Genomic DNA, 16,537 nt, shown 5'->3' with positions numbered 1-16,537 from the left:
TTTTCCCTAAAAATGACATAGTATAGTAAGGCTTTTTCTTTTTAAAAAAACGACATAGTATATAGTAAAGCTTTTTTTCTTAAAAAACGACATAGTATATAGTAAGGCCTTTTTTTCTCAAAAACGACAGTATAGTAAGGCTTTTTTCTCCAAAAAAAAAAAACGACATAGTATAGTAAGGCTTTTTTCTCAAAAAAACGACATAGTATAGTTAGGCTTTTTTCTCAAAAAAATGACATGGTATAGTAAGGCCTTTTTTTTTTCTCTCAAAAAAACGACATAGTATAGTAAGGCCTTTTTTTCTTAAAAGACGACATAGTATAGTAAGGCCTTTTTTTCTTAAAAAACGACAGTATAGTAAGGCTTTTTTTTCGTAAAAACATGACACAATGGGACTGCTTCAATAAAAACACCATCTGCTATTTAATTAATTGACAGTAGATGGCAGTAGCCGATCAGGCGACCAAAAGACCGGCGACCCAAAAGACGACGACCAAACTTCCGGGCGACCTAAAGACCGATGACCAAAAGACCGGTGACCAAAAGACCGGTGACCAAAAGACCGGTGACCAATCGACCGCACACGAACAAGAGTGACTAACATTTACACTTGTTTTAATTGTGCCCAAAAGAGGTTTTGTTTACTGTTGTGCTTGGTTTTGACAGCATTGCAACAAATTGATGATAATAAAAATAGAGTTTAGGTATTCATTGAGTTGTTGTTCAAAACAAAAAATAAAGTTGACAGCAGGTAAAAAAGCAACGAGTTAGTGATCGTGAAATCGTCCCAAAGAATTCTATTAAGGACTTACAATGATATGCTGTGATTTATTTCACTGAAATTTCTTTCAGTTAGTGGCTTGTTACTCAATTTGTTTCGATCTCTAGCCATCGGGGAGATATGAGATGCTGGGCCGATGATGAGCTAGTAAAACTGGTGGAATTTGAAATTGGGCGACGTTATTTTTTAAATAAATGAACAGGTATAGTAAGGATTCTTTTTTTTAAATGACCGTGTATTGTAAGGCTTTTTAAAGAACATGTATAGTAAGGCTTTTTTCTTTAAAAAATGACAGTGTAAAGCCTTTTTCTTAAAAAAAAAACTGTATGAAAATGAAAAATGATCATGTAGAGTAAGGATTTTTTCTTAAAAACAAGACCATGTATAGTAAGGCTTAAAAAATGACCATGTATACTAAGACTTTTTAAAAATGATCATGTAAAATAAGTAAATGTATAGTCTCATTTCATCTCATTTTCTGAACCGCTTTATCCGCATTAGGGTAGAAGGAAACAAAGGAGGATGGATTTTATGTACAAATAAAAATATTTTTAGTGAGTAAAATGTGGCTATATTCCTAAATAATATTTCAAATGTATGAGGTTATTATTGATGCTTTTTTATATGTGTCGCATAATACACGTTAGTATTATGAAAACAATGTACTTTGATGTGTCTTTTTTTTTATACGTATTACCCATGTCAGAGTTCAAAGGTCGGCTCCACCCTTCAAAATGGCGGATGAGCCAGCTGCCAGTCCTTTGGTAGACTGCAGGCAGCTCAGAAGTGACGATTTACCGAAGAAAGACCTGATAAAGTTCTCACAGGACACGGTACGTTGTCATTTGGGGATTTCGAAGCCCCAGTTGTCATTTGAAGAGTGCTTTATGACGGTAGTAGCATGCTTCGATCGCGTGATGTGGCCCAACGTGGATGATGCAGACAGTCAAATGTTTGCAAACAAATTGGCTACATTGCGTTACCTACAGCTCTTAATGTTTCATTCCATTGTGTGTTTCAGTTCCTCAACGAACAAGGATTGCTGAGAAACATCAAGAATGGGGCCGTAACAGCCAAAAAGGAGCAACTTGTCGACGCCATAATGAGCTGTTTGTCAGCAAAGTGAGTCATTTTTTTAAATAGTAGTTTCTATTTACTATATCCGTGTAATCATTAAATATCAGCTTTCGGTATTCACGGCTTTGCTAAATTAGCTTGTTTTTCATTATGATACATTCCAATTTTGAATGAAAACACTAACTGGCTTGGCGTTGATTTTTTTTTTTTTTTTTTTAAATAGCAACAACTTGTGTGGATAACTCACACCCACATAAATGCCATCAGTGGAGGTGTAAGGAATAAACAGTACACTTTTATAGAATATAGACATTTCCCTTCACTTTCTTAAAGGAAGACCTCAGGGCTTGGACCTTTTATTTTTTTATTTTAAATGCGTTTGAGACATTCAGTCAACAAAAGTGCAGGGGCCATTTTTCACTTGAGTTTAAACATGTGATAAAATAACAATTTTCCCTCATTATAGGTCTCCAAACTGGTCCTCGAGGGCTGCTGTGGGTGCAGGTTTTGCTTCCAACAGATCCAACATTAACAGTTTAACCAATGGGGTTTTTCTGCTGAAAAAAGAATCACCTGAATGCAATCCAGTGATTGTACTACTAGCATACCAGATTGGAATGAAAACCTGCACCCTCCGCTGCCCTTTCTGGAATAGTTTGGGGACCACTGGTTAAATGAGCAATTCTATAATCATGCTGTGTTTTTTGTAGAGGTTTAAAGCCACGGATGGACACGGTGGAAGAGGTGACAGCTGTCAAGAAGTCAAGGCAAAGGTTGTGGACGATGTAGGACCCAAGTGTTTCAGGTTATTTATTTTCTTGTAATGTGTACTAAACCTACTTATTGTGTATCTTGCTTCTCTTCAGTGTCCACCCAAGTTGACCAAATCAACGCTGAAGAAAGATGACCAGACAAACTTCCCCAAAAAGGGTGACATTGGTGGATGGTACACTTTTTGACAGCAACATCCCCTCAGGTACTTGTCATTATAGAGCAGGTGTCTCCAACTCTGGTTCTCAGGGTCCCTATCCAGTATGCTTTCCATATCTCCCACCACATTTGAATCAAATGATCAAGATGTGATGGAAAATAAACTGGACAGGGGCCCTCAAGGACTGCAGTTGGAGATCCCTCTTATAAAGACTCAGATCATTTTTAAGTCTCCCTGTTTCTGCAGTGGATGTCTAATATTTATATATTTTTTCCTCCTAGGGCTTTAATATTGTGCCTTCTTTTGCAGTGGGATGAAGGCTTGCTGACTGAGGAAAAGAGAGCCTTTCTGATGTTGGTAAAACCTAACTTTTAACTTAACTAATCCTGTCCATTTTTTAATGTTGGACTTAGTCCATTGACTCTCTTTCTTTATTTTCCAGAGTGCCAAGAAGAGATTCTTTGTCCATGAACAGCGACACAACCTCATCTTTAAATGCTGGATGGCTTGTGGACCTATCCTTGTAACCCCTTTTTGTGGAAAAATAAAAGTTCTTGAAATGTACATATGACTTGACATTTGAAAGTTTTTATTCAAAGGTAGACATTGGTATGGACAGTCTTCTCCACCTGTAGACAAGATTAAAACACTTAGAAAATTTTCAACATAACATTTAGGCTAAAAAAAAACCGTTTTTTTTTAACTATAAAACACTTAGAAAAATTTCAACAGCACTTATAATTAGGCAAAAAGTTTTATAATAAAAAAAAAAAACACCAAAAAATAAAAGGAAAAAAAAGACCATTGAGGGTCTTGGGTCTTTTTTCTCCAAGTGTTTCAACAAAGACAATTGACACTCAAATCTCTTATTAAAATTTCTGACTGGAAAAAAAGAAGTGAGATCCTCCTTACCTTAAGGAACTGGTCACCATGAGCCAGAACACTCTGGACTTCACCTAAGAGGAGGGACAGTAAATTTAGTCAATAAAATGGATCTGGATGAATACTTGGATATTCGACAATAAACTAACCTCTCAGAAGACTGCGTTCAGAGATGAGGCATCACTTGGAGACCCTCCAAAATCTGGACCTGATGTGTGCAAAAAAAAAAGCAAAAGTTAGCATATTTAGACACTGGAGATTCAACAAATAGACTTACATTTTTGTTGTTAAATCTAGTTTTACCTTGATGAGAAGACCAAAGATGATGCTATTTAGGAGTTGCCAAACAACTAATACAGGAAGAGAAATCTTACAGAGTTCAGAGACGCCACATCATGCAAGAGGCATCATCTTCAAGTGGGCAACCTGGGAAGATCACCTGGACATGGACCTGATGTGTGCAAAAAAAAAAAAGCAAAAGTTAGCATATTTAGACACTGGAGATTCAACAAATAGACTTACATTTTTGTTGTTAAATCTAGTTTTACCTTGATGAGAAGACCAAAGATGATGCTAAACGGGGGAAACTTCATTTAACAAAGCTATTTAGGAGTTGCCAAACAACTAATACAGGAAGAGAAATCTTACAGAGTTCAGAGACGCCGCATCATCTTCAAGTGGGCACCCTGGGAAGATCACCTGGACATGGACCTGATGTGTGCAAAAAAAAAAAAGAAGCAAAAGTTGTCATATACAGAGACTGGAGATTCAACAGATGGGATTAGTTTTACCTGTAACCTCAAGGGTTTGAGTGTCCTGGGGCACACGGGAAGAACTGCATCTTGATTTAACCAAGCTATTTGGGAGTTGACAAACAATTATTACATGAAACAAATCTTACAATAAATGAAAATAAGTTAGTGAGTGCTCCGTGCTAATTCCCCTTTTCCAGACAAGGCGATTAAATATACAGACTGAAGTCAACAGTTAGGAGAAAGTTGGCTTAACAACTTTTGATTAAAATGATTTGTTTAGCACTCGCAGTGAAAACTATCAGTACATACATCATTTTGGAGTGAGCCTTTAGCTAACAAACTGTCCGTTGATATCTCGGCTTTGTTTGAATCCACTAAAAGTCTTCTATACACCACTCGAAAATGGAGAAAACAGACTATAGATCTCTTAGTATTAACATCAAGACGACGCTTGACGTGGTCAAATGGAAAGCGTTGTCGTGACGCTAATGCTAAGATAGCTTGTCACATGTGGCACAGAGCCCAAACTTAAATTGTCGACGGTGCGGTCAACCTGGCATTAAACTTACAGATTTGTTGGCGGTTTTGCTCAATTGATTCCTAAAAAAATCTGCCGGTAGCGTGATAAAAACGCACTTAGGCCAGTAAATGGCTCGACGCCTTACCTAGTTGGCGTGCTACACGGCCATCAGCATGGACATGGCTGTTGGAGAAGACGAGGCACAGCGGATGTGCTTCATTTGTACAGCTGCCTTGAAGATAGGCCACGCCCATATCGCCCCGCCATTCTATGTCTATGTTTTGAAGATGACATTCCTCCCAACTCAATGTCTATGTTTTGAAGATGACATAGTATAATGGTCATGATTTTTGTGGTCTTGGTCCTATAAAACAGTGTGTCTCATATCATTATCTGTAATGCCTTACTTTTTTTTTTAACTGCTTCACTATACCTGGTCATATTTTAAAAAAAAGCCTTACCATACATGGTTACAGATTATAGTACTGAATATTGAGCACGTCCGGTCAGAATCAAACAGTTCCAAAATAACTGCAGTGTCTTAAAAAGCCTTACTATATTATGTCGTTTTTTAAGAAAAAAAGGCCTTACTATACTATGTCGTTTTTTAAGAAAAAAAAGCCTTACTATACATGGTCATTTTTAAAGAAAAAAAGCCTTACTATACTATGTCGTTTTTTTAAGAAAAAAGCCTAACTGTACTATGTCGTTTTTTTGTAAATAAAGCCTTGTTATACATTGTGCCATTTTTTTACGAAAAAAAGCCTTACTATACTATGTCGTTTTTTAAGAAACAAAGCCTTACTATACTATGTCGTTTTTTTTAATAAATAAAGCCTTGTTATACATTGTGTCATTTTTTTACGAAAAAAGCCTTACTATACTATGTCGTTTTTTAAGAAAAAAAGCCTTACTATGCTATGTCGTTTTTTAAGAAAAAAAGCCTTACTATACTGTGTCGTTTTTTAAGAAAAAAGCCTTACTGTACTATGTCGTTTTTTATTAAAAAAGCCTTACTATACTGTCATTTTTTTTACGAAAAAAAGCCTTACTATACTATGTCGTTTTTTAAAGAAAAAAGCCTTACTATACTATGTAGTTTTTTTTTAAAGAAAAAAAGTCTTACTATACATGGTCGTTTTTTAAGAAAAAAAGCCTTACTATACTATGTAGTTTTTTTAAGAAAAAAAGACTTACTATACATGGTCGTTTTTTAAGAAAAACGCCTTACTATACATGGTCGTTGTTAGGTTCATCCAATTGTAGGTTTATCCTTAGGTTTTTCCGTATTCAGCTTTCAATAAAAAGGCATCTGTAGTCACATCCACATTTAATTCTTGCAGTCCCCCTGGACGCGAGTCTCATTTAAAAATGGACCTCACGTGCAATGCCCCTTCAACAAACGCAGACATTCACGTGGACTTACCAGATATGACTCCAGATGTCCTTTTCAGAGTGTTAGCCGTCAACCGTCGAGAACCAAGTCGCCTCGTCGAGTAATCCAGCCCGGAAAAGGGTATTTAAGCGCCGTGCACGGTCTTTCCAGATATCGAACGGAAGCGACCTGGATTCTGCTCCGGTATCTTGGCCACAGGCTCGAAGGACCAAATGTTAGGTTCATCCAATTGTAGGTTTATCCTTAGGTTTTTCCGTATTCAGCTTTCAATAAAAAAGGCATCTGTAGTCATATCTACATTTAATTCTTGCAAGAGAGAATACATCCATCCGCGTCCCCGGCCACGATCATTCTAACAACTCGAAGTCCGTTTCGCTAATTTATTCATAAGGTTTTAACGCCATGCCCCACAGAAGTCTAAACATTCGTAGAGTCTCACAACAATTTTGCACAGTTATCAAAACAATTGTACGTCCTGTCGAATCTTCCCGAAACAGTCCTTGGTTCCCAAGAGCGCTTGTTGTGAGTCCTCCTCCCGAAGCCGTAAACAGTCCTCAGTTCCCAAGAGCACCTGTCCTGAGTCCTCCGAAGCCTAAAACAGTTCGCAGTTCCCAAGAGCAATTGTTGTGAGACCTCTCCATGCCCTGTCCTCTTGATGTGAACCAGTCCTTACTTTAGCAAGGCATGCATTAAAATGGCTTTTATTAATGCCAATAACTCTAACATAAAAGCACAGCGTTCAACACATATATGTATTGTTTAATATTGTTACACATTCAGGATGAGCATTACTATTCCTAATAAGTAAATATATTGATTAATATAGTAAGCATGTTTATAATAAGGCTTTCTATTCCTAAGTAAGCATTGCAAACACATTTATAATAATGATTATTCCAACAGTCGTTTTTAAGAAAAAAAAAGCCTTACTATATTATGTCGTTTTTTGTTTTTTTTAAGAAAAAAGCCGTACAATACTATGACGTTTTTTTAAGCCTTACTATATGATGTCGTCTTTTACAAAAAAAGCTTTACTATTCATGGTCGTTTTTTTAAGAAAAAAAAGCCTTACTATACATGGTCATTACCAAAAATAAATAAATAAATCAAGTCGTCAGATATCACCAATATTACTGGAGAGTGTCTTTCCACAATTAGGATTTTCGTTTTATGACAAATGGTCTATAAAGGAATTTCGAATTGGAAAAGTCATCATTGAGCCGTTTTCTTTTCTGTCCTTGTGCGATCTTTGAAACGATTAAAAAACACTAAACGCCATTCGATTTGGAGATATTATGACTGCAAGTGGAACTATATCTTTATAGAAGCTTGCAATGTAGAAAACGGGAGCATTTCTTACCTTTTCGGCATGCGTCGAGTACACAAAAATCAGCCAACGTGAAAAACAACAACTTCTTGGTGGACTTCTCTTCATGTCCTTTAACAAACGGGTCTTGGTTGGAGCTGACCCAAATTAGGCCGTTTAGATCATGCGATTAAAAACCTGAAAAGACGTTTACAAACAAAACAAAACATACAGGTCAACAACCGTTTTTTTTCATTGTCTTTTCCGGTCCGTTTCACTTCCGGGTGACAAATGTGACGTCAATTCAAGGAACGCCCTCGACATTTTTTTCTTTTCTTTTTTTTTAATATAATAGTTTGAAATGAAAGCCTAGTCTTATGGGATGCTACACCTTTATATCAAATCAAAAGCCTTTATTGCCACCATACACAGCTGTGTATAATGAACTAAGTCTTTATTTTAATGAAAAAATATACTGAACTACATAGTGTAGTGATCAGTCAAACAACACTGGGATTTGAACCCCAGCTGCCCACATGCCAGTCAGGAGAGTGAACCTCTACACTATGAAGTGGACACACTTTACTCTGTCATTATTTGAAAGTCTTGACTACACATATATAGAAATATCAAGGGAAAATGTTTCCCAACCAGGATTCGAACTACACTTGCCCGAATGATAGTCAGGTGAACGAACCTCTACACCATGAAGTGGCCACACCTTACCTTATTGTTTTTGGAAACCCTTGACTACACACGGTCGTCTCTATTTAAGGGAAAATGACACCACACCAGGATTTGAACCACACTTGCCTGCATGGCAGTCAGGCAAATGAACCTCTGCACCACAAAGCGCACCCACTTTTCCAGCAAGCAAGGACACACAATATAGAAAATGAATGAACAATTTTCTATTTAAAAAATAAAAAGACCGAGTCTTTTCCTTAAATAAAAACAACCATTTATGTAGTAAGGCTTTGAAAGTAAATGACACAAACGCCATTTCAGGAGCACGACAGCTGCCTCCCGCCCAATGGCGACTACGGCGTGGTCCTGGTCAACCCATTCTGCCAGGAGACCCTCTTCGTCAACAGGGACAAAGCCTCGGCCACTTAGGAGCCCCCAACTGGAGCCCCCTTTTTTATGCCGTGCCAGGAGGCTATTTTTCTGATGTACATTTTCTATACTGGAGAAAGAAAAAAAAAGAATTAAAAAATGTCTGATTATGATTCTTTTCCATGTCTTTCTAAAGCAGGGGTCTCCAACTCCTGTCCTAGGGGGGGTTGCATCCAGTCTGTTTTCTATATCTCCCTCCCTCCATGTGTTGGTGGAGGGAGACATGGAAAACAGACTGGATGACAGGGGATCTCCAGGACCGGAGTTGGAAGACCCCTGTTCTAAAGCTTTGTTTTTTGTGTTTGTTTTTTACCTTGGTTGTGGCGCCGACGTCCGTTCCGCTTGCTCCGCTCACACGCCGCTGGAACAGCCTGGAAAAAGTGTCTGTACTTCAGGACTGTTCCTAAACAAAAGGGAAGCAAATGCATTTTTCATGAGAAGCCACAAAGCGACTGAAATGCAGCAACTTTTTCACCGCACTGGGCCACATTCATGCCTATATTTTATTTTTGGCTAATAATGTTAACTTCCTGGCCGCCACTGATGGCACTTGATGTCAATGGCGCTGAAAGATGAGCATCCACAGCTTGTTTTATTGAATTGGACATCTATCTTTTGCCAATGGCAAGCAATTAGTTAATTTTGCATCACTTCCTTGTCATTTTGGAGTATACTTATAAATCAGTTATTGTACATTTTGGATTATTTCCTATTTTGGGCAGTTTTAAGGGCTTATCCCTGTAGGTTGGTCACTTTCTGATGATTTTTGGACATTTCCAGGTTACTTTCAGAGCATTTTACGTTTCCTTGTTAACTCATTGGCTGCCATTTACGGCGCTATTTTGACTTCAGGGCACGAAAGAATGAATGTGACTACGGGCAAGAAATTTAGCAAAGTGCAGTAGTCCACACCCTCAACCTCACAATTCACAAAATTCTAGTTTTACGGAAACCGTGACCGGGAAAAAAAACATTTGCTTCTCTATGTACAGTATGAATGAACTAGAAAGTGTCTGTCGGGCAGAACATACCCGTAGGCCATATGTTTGACTCCTCTGGTCAAGAGTTTATCTTTTTCTGTGTCAGGCGAGAAGCCCCACCTGTGTCACATATGCGGCAAAGGCTTCAGCCAGAGCACCAATCTGATCACACACACTCGCAAGCACCGCGGTGGCTGGCCTCACCGCTGCCCTGGCTGCCTCTTCTGCTTCCAGGAGCCAGCGGACCTCTGGCAGCACCAGTGCGCCCAACATTGACGCAGTACACAAGCCTTTGTCACATCCCCCTGGAATCCTTCGATACATGGGTGGTCACAGAAGCTCACCGGCAACTCTAAATGAGGCGCAAATGTATTTCAGGATATTGACTTACAAACCACCAAAAAATGGATTGTGCAGACTTCATATGGCACGGAAGGTTGATGGAATTGACAAAGTTCTCAGAGTTATAGTCGAAAAGCTGTCTGTAGTCAGCTTTTAAAATGAGCCTATTTTACCTAATGAGCTTTTTCCCAGAAATGAAAAGTTTGTACATATAAATAAGGATTGCCTAGCATCTAGAGCAGGGGTGTCACACTATTTTTTGTGTGACTTTTAGAATAAGAAAAAAACAGTCCTGGTTTAGTTGTTTATTGATTTCTTAACAATTGTTTTACATTAAAAACCATTTCTTTTGTACCACTGGGCTCTGGCAACGACGTCACCGGAGTAGTCTTTAGCTGTAGTGAACACGTCCATCGCTTCATAGGATTTCACGCGGTCGGGACCAATGTTGTAGGCCGCAATCCCGCCTGCAAAATTTTCAAAAATTAGCCTAAAGATGGCTGCGTGTGTCTTTGGAGAGTTGACAAGCAAACCTTTGAGTTGCTGCTCTGCAGTCCAACTCGGGAATTTATTCTTGATAAGGCGGATGAGATCAATCAAGATGCCTGTGGCTTGGCTGAGGTGGTCCTCGCTCTCCGATCCACCTCTAGGTGTGTGGTACCGCTTATCAACCTGCATGTATCGCAGTCAAATAGAATGACCGTGTTCTGTCTGATTTTGTTCCCTGATCCGATTTTCCTACCATAGCTTTTCGTGTATCGGATTTTGCAACATGTCAAATTTTGCTACCACTGTTTTCCTACAGCTGCGTTCATTTTCCTACAGCTGCGTTCATGATGGTTGGTACCGTCTAATTGCTAAGTGAATAAATCTTGCTGTTGTTTATGTGGAAACATATTTTGATGGTTCCACTGCACCCTATCAAATAATGCTCCCAGCACTCCATGCAATAATAGATTGATTATATTCAGTCCACTCCCCCCATGACATTAATCAGTTACTCTGAATACCTCGCATTAGACTATCAGAATGTATGAGAGCAGCAGAGAATGGGAGTGAAAATCCACTCTCGATTCACACTAAAGCTTACTGCAGACTTGCCAAATTCACAAGAGCCTAGCTAAGGAAATGGACAGAAGGGAGGGATCAAATGTTATTGTCGTGTCATCCACCAATAGTTCCTTGGCGATCTACGTAATGGGAACCCCTGTTCTAGACCATGGGTGTCCAAACAGGGACTACAGCCCTTTGTGAAATAGTTTGGACATTCCAAATGACATAAGAGCGCACAAGCGCAAAGTAGCAATTTTTTTATCTATAGCAAAATCTGACAGATAAACGACAACGGTGTTTCATATTAGCATTGCCGAGTGGCCAACTACTTGACCAATTTCCTACTAACCTGCATAAGTCCCCAGGCATTTCCATGGTCACCCCAGCCATCCTTCAGTCCGTTTCCACCCCTGGACTCTCTGGAAATGATGGCAGCGATGATGGCAGGATCCATTCGCTTTTGTGCTCCCACCTTCTGGATTATGCGCTTGTAATTGTTCACTCTGCCCAAGTCTGTTTTTGCCAAAGTGTGGGATGCTGGCGGACCTTCAAAGAGAGACAACAAGGTAACTTCCTTATGTTCCCTTATTTATCCTTCTAAAGCCGTGGTGTCCAAGCTACATTCCCCTGCCTGATTTTTATTGGCCCGCAGCAAAAGCAAAAAATGTCATTGACGACCCATTACTACTATTTTTGTATTTAAAACATGAAAAAAGAGATCAATTGGAAATGTATCGTGTACTGCATGTTATTAGTCATGATTAAAAAAATATTGAAAGCAGTAATAATAATAATTATATATATATATATATATATATATATATATATATATATATATATATATATATATATATATATATATATATATATATATACACACACAAATGCAAAAGGATTACCAAAAAGCTTAAAATTTGCCAGCAAAACGGCCCCTAGATTGGACACCCCTTGCCCATGACACAACCTGCCTGTATAGAATTCTAATAACAAGCCAAAATTCAAGAATAAGCAGTATTTTTGAGTGCTTTAAAATGTTAATCTGAAAACGTGCTTTTGATTGAGAAAAACAGGCCAATAACAACCATTATAGCTGGTTGATTTAACTTTGTCACATCCATTCCTAATATAGCATGAGCATGAAAATTAACGAGGATAATTTTGTAAAGTACAAGATTAGACAATTATTATAACAAGATATTTGTTGGAATAGACAGTTTTGCTCCAGGAATAACCCAAAAATGAAAATGTATTTTTACAGCTGTCTTTAGCTATTGTTTACTTTTAAAATAAAAGGTACCGCCATTACCATCGTATGGCAGCTTGTCTTGTGCAGCTGTTTGCTCAGATGCTCCGGAGGTGTCCACCTTCATGATGTTCCCGTAATCTAAACAATCAAATTCACATAGAGACTGGTTATGAAGATTTTGGCTGGCGCAAAGGTGGAAATTTTGATAGAAGAAAAAGCATTCTCACCCATTTTCCTCGTCAACGCGTAATCAGCTACAAACAGAAATGGTACAGATTCAATACATGGAGAAATAAATCGTTAATATAACAGTAAATGAGGACAAGGTGGACTAGTGAACGAGTGGTTGGCGTGTTGGTGATAGATCTGGAAAACAACTTCAGGAGCAGGTTAAGAAAGAGGGAGACCAATTTCAAGGAGATAAGTTTATTACCAGACTACAGGATGTGGAGAGCGCGAACGGCTGCGAATGCACAGCCTATTCGCCGTGACTCTCTCCGAACTAACAGTTTGTGCGTCTATTTATATGTAAAAAAAAACATGATGCTGCACAGAGAAGATAACAGAAACAGGGTGTGGGCTGATACCCCCAAACAACTGTAGAGCTGATGTCTCAACATGACTCGACATTTTTCATTACTCACACCAAACTGATGCTATACTAACAAGCAATTGCAAATAGTGAGTCAGCATATGTTACATTGGCCTCGCAGTTCTAGGGTCGAGGGTTCCATTGCAGGTTGGTCCTCAATGTGTGGATTTTGCATGTTCACTCCAAGCTTGCGTGGGTTTTTGTCTGGGTACTCCAGTTTCTTCCCACATCCCGAAAACTTGCAGGGTAGGCTGGTTGAACACTCTAAATTATACCCCTAAATTACCTACGAGTGTGGTCACCAATTCTGGGTGTCCCATGCCTGGTACCCGTAGCTAGCTGGGATGGGCTCCAGCACACCCCGCAACCCTTGTGAGGTTACGCGGTTCGGAAAATGAATGAATGAATAAATGAGGACAATTTGTAAAGAATATGTATTCTAATTTAAGTCATTTTATAACTCACTGACAGTGTGGCCAATTTGCTAAATACTTTCCTTAAGACAAATTTTTCACCCAGGAAAAGGCAGCTAGATTAAAGGAAAATTTGCCTCGTTCAGACAACTAAATTATGAGGAGCAAAAAGATAGGGAGTGATCCAGTATTAGATACTGAAATGTAGCAAAGTAAATAAATTAGTACCTGTTTGTCTGGATAATTCTCTTCCGACGTGTCAGCCTTGTTCACTGTTGGACTGTCTTTCTCTCTTCGCCTTAGCTTCTTTTTTTTATATTAGGCTTCCTGTTTGATGTTTTTTTTTCCCCACTTTGTTCCCGATTGGTTCCTCTAGTTCACACAGTCATCACTGTAACTCTGCCGTATATAGTAAGGCTTCCTGTTTGATGTTTTTTTTTTCCCACTTTGTTCCCGGTTGGTTCCTCGAGTTCACACAGTCATCACTGAACTCAGAGTTACTTTTGCTTTCATTTTAGCAAAACGGCATAGTATATATAGTAAGAAATATTTTCTTAAAAAACAACATAGCATAGTAAGGCTTTTTTCTTAAAAAACGACATAGTATAGTAAGGTTTTTTTCTTTAAAAAACGACATAGTACAGTAAGGCTTTTTTCTTAGAAAAACAACAGAACCTCATGAGTAAGATAAGATTACAAAGTCTCTTAGCAATTGCTTGTTCATATTATATCAGTTTTTTTTAAGTATAAAAGCATTGTTGTCATACAAACTTTACCCTGTGAATGGTTGACACATCAGCACAAACAGTCATAAATGTCTGACACTGATTAAACAAACATTGCCCTGCAAATGACTAAACCAGGGGTGGCCAAGTCCGGTCCTCGAGAGCCATTATCCGCTCTGTTTTCCATATCTCCCTCCACCAACACACCTGAATCAAATCATCGGGATTGGTATCAAGCTTCTGGACAGCTTGCTGATGAGTTGATTATTTGATTCAGGTGTGTTGGTGGAGGGAGATATGGAAAACAGACCGGATTGTGGCTCTCGAGGACTGGAGTTGGCCACCCCTGGACTAAACGTATCTGTCCTGCCAATGTTCCACCCTGCATTTATTCTTGAAACACGGAGAAATAATCAGAACAGTGATTCGTTGTTGCTTCTCAATCCAACTTTACTGTTATATTCATCAACACAAAAACCCATAATACACAATTACACCCATATCTATATATTAGCAACACGTTAGAACCCAAAACATAATGTATGATTACACCCGTTCAATATACAGTCATAACTTCCTTGCTATGACCGTTGATAAGATTATCCTTGGGTATTTCCAAATTCACAATAAAAGAGGCATCTGAAGTGTGCTTGGGCACGGGTATTTGAGGAGCTTTGAGCGGCCTGGGCACGGGTATTTGAGGAGCTTGGAGCGGCGTGGTCGGGCACGGGTATTTGAGGAGCTTGGAGCGGCCCGGGCACGGGTATTTGAGGAGCTTGGAGCGGCGTGGTCAGGCACGGGTATTTGAGGACCTTGGAGCGGCGTGGTCGGGCACGGGTATTTGAGGAGCTTGGAGCGGCGTGGTCGGGCGAGGAGCTTGGAGCGGCGTGGTCGGGCGAGGAGCTTGCGATTCACTGAACTACATGTTCATGCAAAAGAAATCCGTCTTTTTCAGAACCCCTTTGTTGCCGACATTGATGAAGCCCAGCCTTCATATCAGTTTGAGTTGGTTGAGTTACAGAACTGTGATGTTCTGAAAGACACATTCAAGCTCAACAGTCTCATTGACTTCTATGCCTCCCTCCCAAACGACACATATCCAAACATCAAAAAACACGCAATGAAAATGTCCCCAGTTTTTGGCAGCACGTATATCTGCGAGAAAACCTTTTCTCGCATGAAACTGCTGAAAACTCCGATGAGATCATGATTGACAGATGAACATTTGCATCAGTGCTTGAGACTGGCTGTAACTAGAATGGAACCTGATATTCAACTTCTTACCAGCCAGATGCAGGCCCACAGTTCACACTGATGAACATACATAGGTAAGCTCACTTTTCTGACTTGAATGAGTCATTCCGAGCATAAACAAATATAATCATAATAAAATCTACTGGGATAAAATCCATCTTTACAACCATACTGGTAGTGAAATGTATTGTGCCGTGTAGGTGCGGTTTCACTTAGTTCAGTTTCTCAACCTGCTTCCTTTGTGGTTTTCACAGGGAAGTTGATGAGAGAGCTGCAAACAGCGGTGTCTACAAGCCTATTGGAACAAAAGGATTATAAGGAAGAAACACAAGAACTTTAAGAGACTGCTCATATGTGTCAGAGAGATTCTGCTCTGACAACTGAGCTGAACTTTGATCTGTTAAGATTGTGCATGGCACAACAGAGTTAATGTTCCATGGCCTTTTTTCTATGAAGAACCCAGAGAGAGTTATTTAGTTCTTATTTATTTCATAAATAGTGTTATTTATTTCCTGTTTTTTTCTGTGAAGAACTCAGAGAGGGTTATTTAGTTATTATTTATTTCATTAATAGTGTTATTATTTGTTTCCTGACTTTTTTTCTGTAAAGAACCTGGAAAGGGTTATTTGGTTCTGTGGCTTTCTGGAAAACAATACATTTTTTAAGCTCCCCTACGATCGTCACACTTTTTCTGTTACAAACTGACACCGGCCCCCCATCAGAGAAGGAAAAAGTTATGTGGCCCTCACAGGAAAAAGTTTGGGGACCCCTGCTCTACAGGATAATGGCGGCCGAAAGTAGCGTGCTGAATGTTATAGCCATGTGCATGACCCGAGACTTGCACATTCACGCTCGCAATTCAAAAGTAAATAAACATTACTAAACATTATCTTCTTTCTCACACGCTAAAGAGTGCATATTGCAAACCACAAACTTAACCGGCCTCTACAACAACCAGCAAACCTTGAAACACAGGGAGAAATAATCACAATAGTGATACCTTGTTGCTTCTTCAATCCAGTTTACTGTTATGAAGAAAAATCTCCCGTGTTTCAAACTATGTGCAACAAGGCATCAATAATCGAACAGCGACACACATCCAATCCAAACCAGCCGCACATCCTCAACACGCGATCGCCAATAAATCAAACACTAGCATGTCACACTG

At 39.1% G+C, this 16,537-nt stretch overlaps 3 protein-coding genes and 1 long non-coding RNA gene across 22 annotated transcripts; 1 reads left to right on the top strand and 3 right to left on the bottom strand.

Moving 5' to 3' along the window:
• The first annotated feature begins 960 nt into the window (after positions 1 to 960).
• On the top strand, positions 961 to 3,360 carry LOC144077535 (peptidyl-prolyl cis-trans isomerase FKBP3-like). 6 transcript variants are annotated; one of them, XM_077605364.1, is made up of 7 exons: positions 961 to 983; positions 1,488 to 1,614; positions 1,803 to 1,903; positions 2,569 to 2,631; positions 2,725 to 2,834; positions 3,099 to 3,142; positions 3,232 to 3,360. In XM_077605364.1, the coding sequence occupies exons 1-5, from the start codon at positions 976 to 978 to the stop codon at positions 2,738 to 2,740; spliced, it is 315 nt and encodes a 104-aa protein (XP_077461490.1). In that variant the 5' UTR covers positions 961 to 975; the 3' UTR covers positions 2,741 to 2,834; positions 3,099 to 3,142; positions 3,232 to 3,360. The 6 variants fall into 6 exon arrangements, with proteins under 6 accessions (XP_077461490.1, XP_077461491.1, XP_077461486.1 ...); XM_077605365.1 differs by having other exon boundaries at positions 3,071 to 3,142; XM_077605360.1 differs by having other exon boundaries at positions 2,569 to 2,643.
• Position 3,361: 1 nt separating this feature from the next.
• LOC144077534 (uncharacterized) lies at positions 3,362 to 7,924 on the bottom strand. Of its 13 annotated transcripts, none has more exons than XM_077605350.1 (10): positions 7,703 to 7,924; positions 5,092 to 5,310; positions 4,463 to 4,527; positions 4,320 to 4,382; positions 4,194 to 4,244; positions 4,046 to 4,122; positions 3,975 to 3,999; positions 3,821 to 3,879; positions 3,702 to 3,745; positions 3,362 to 3,418 (listed from the first exon to the last, which is right to left on the bottom strand). In XM_077605350.1, the coding sequence occupies exons 2-6, from the start codon at positions 5,198 to 5,200 to the stop codon at positions 4,051 to 4,053; spliced, it is 360 nt and encodes a 119-aa protein (XP_077461476.1). In that variant the 5' UTR covers positions 5,201 to 5,310; positions 7,703 to 7,924; the 3' UTR covers positions 3,362 to 3,418; positions 3,702 to 3,745; positions 3,821 to 3,879; positions 3,975 to 3,999; positions 4,046 to 4,050. The 13 variants fall into 13 exon arrangements, 11 of the variants coding, with proteins under 11 accessions (XP_077461476.1, XP_077461481.1, XP_077461475.1 ...); XM_077605355.1 differs by having other exon boundaries at positions 4,220 to 4,244; XM_077605349.1 differs by having other exon boundaries at positions 3,975 to 4,122.
• A 572-nt stretch (positions 7,925 to 8,496) lies between these two features.
• On the bottom strand, positions 8,497 to 10,078 carry LOC144077928 (uncharacterized). The gene is made up of 3 exons (XR_013301132.1): positions 9,865 to 10,078; positions 9,078 to 9,167; positions 8,497 to 8,834 (listed from the first exon to the last, which is right to left on the bottom strand). It is a non-coding gene; the product is annotated as an uncharacterized LOC144077928 (long non-coding RNA).
• A 298-nt stretch (positions 10,079 to 10,376) lies between these two features.
• LOC144077927 (lysozyme g-like) lies at positions 10,377 to 13,743 on the bottom strand. 2 transcript variants are annotated; one of them, XM_077606037.1, is made up of 6 exons: positions 13,619 to 13,743; positions 12,613 to 12,639; positions 12,446 to 12,523; positions 11,489 to 11,685; positions 10,620 to 10,758; positions 10,377 to 10,553 (listed from the first exon to the last, which is right to left on the bottom strand). In XM_077606037.1, exons 2-6 carry the CDS (start codon positions 12,614 to 12,616, stop codon positions 10,420 to 10,422), a joined length of 552 nt encoding a protein of 183 aa, XP_077462163.1. In that variant the 5' UTR covers positions 12,617 to 12,639; positions 13,619 to 13,743; the 3' UTR covers positions 10,377 to 10,419. The 2 variants fall into 2 exon arrangements, with proteins under 2 accessions (XP_077462163.1, XP_077462164.1); XM_077606038.1 differs by lacking the exon at positions 13,619 to 13,743 and adding an exon at positions 12,819 to 12,891.
• Positions 13,744 to 16,537: the final 2,794 nt, after the last annotated feature.

The sequence above is a fragment of the Stigmatopora argus genome, chromosome 7, assembly GCF_051989625.1.
Source record: "Stigmatopora argus isolate UIUO_Sarg chromosome 7, RoL_Sarg_1.0, whole genome shotgun sequence".
NCBI lineage: Eukaryota > Metazoa > Chordata > Actinopteri > Syngnathiformes > Syngnathidae > Stigmatopora > Stigmatopora argus.
This window is presented reverse-complemented; position numbering and strand designations above follow the sequence as displayed.

What these genes read in the sequence shown, in the direction of transcription:
- LOC144077535 (XM_077605360.1), top strand. An exon ending in TAAAGTTCTCACAGGACACG is followed by an intron (nt 1,615 to 1,802) that starts GTACGTTGTCAT and finishes TGTGTGTTTCAG; the next exon opens with TTCCTCAACGAACAAGGATT. An exon ending in ATGAGCTGTTTGTCAGCAAA is followed by an intron (nt 1,904 to 2,568) that starts GTGAGTCATTTT and finishes TGTTTTTTGTAG; the next exon opens with AGGTTTAAAGCCACGGATGG.
- LOC144077534 (XM_077605349.1), bottom strand. Translation starts at nt 5,200, where the DNA reads ATGGGCGTGGCCTATCTTCAAGGCAGCTGTACAAATGAAGCACATCCG. An exon ending in ATGCGGCGTCTCTGAACTCT is followed by an intron (nt 4,245 to 4,319) that starts GTAAGATTTCTC and finishes TCCCCCGTTTAG; the next exon opens with CATCATCTTTGGTCTTCTCA. An exon ending in CTAGATTTAACAACAAAAAT is followed by an intron (nt 4,123 to 4,193) that starts GTAAGTCTATTT and finishes TGCACACATCAG; the next exon opens with GTCCATGTCCAGGTGATCTT.
- LOC144077927 (XM_077606037.1), bottom strand. An exon ending in AGACAAGCTGCCATACGATG is followed by an intron (nt 11,686 to 12,445) that starts GTAATGGCGGTA and finishes CTCTCTTTGAAG; the next exon opens with GTCCGCCAGCATCCCACACT. An exon ending in TGCAGAGCAGCAACTCAAAG is followed by an intron (nt 10,554 to 10,619) that starts GTTTGCTTGTCA and finishes AAAATTTTGCAG; the next exon opens with GCGGGATTGCGGCCTACAAC.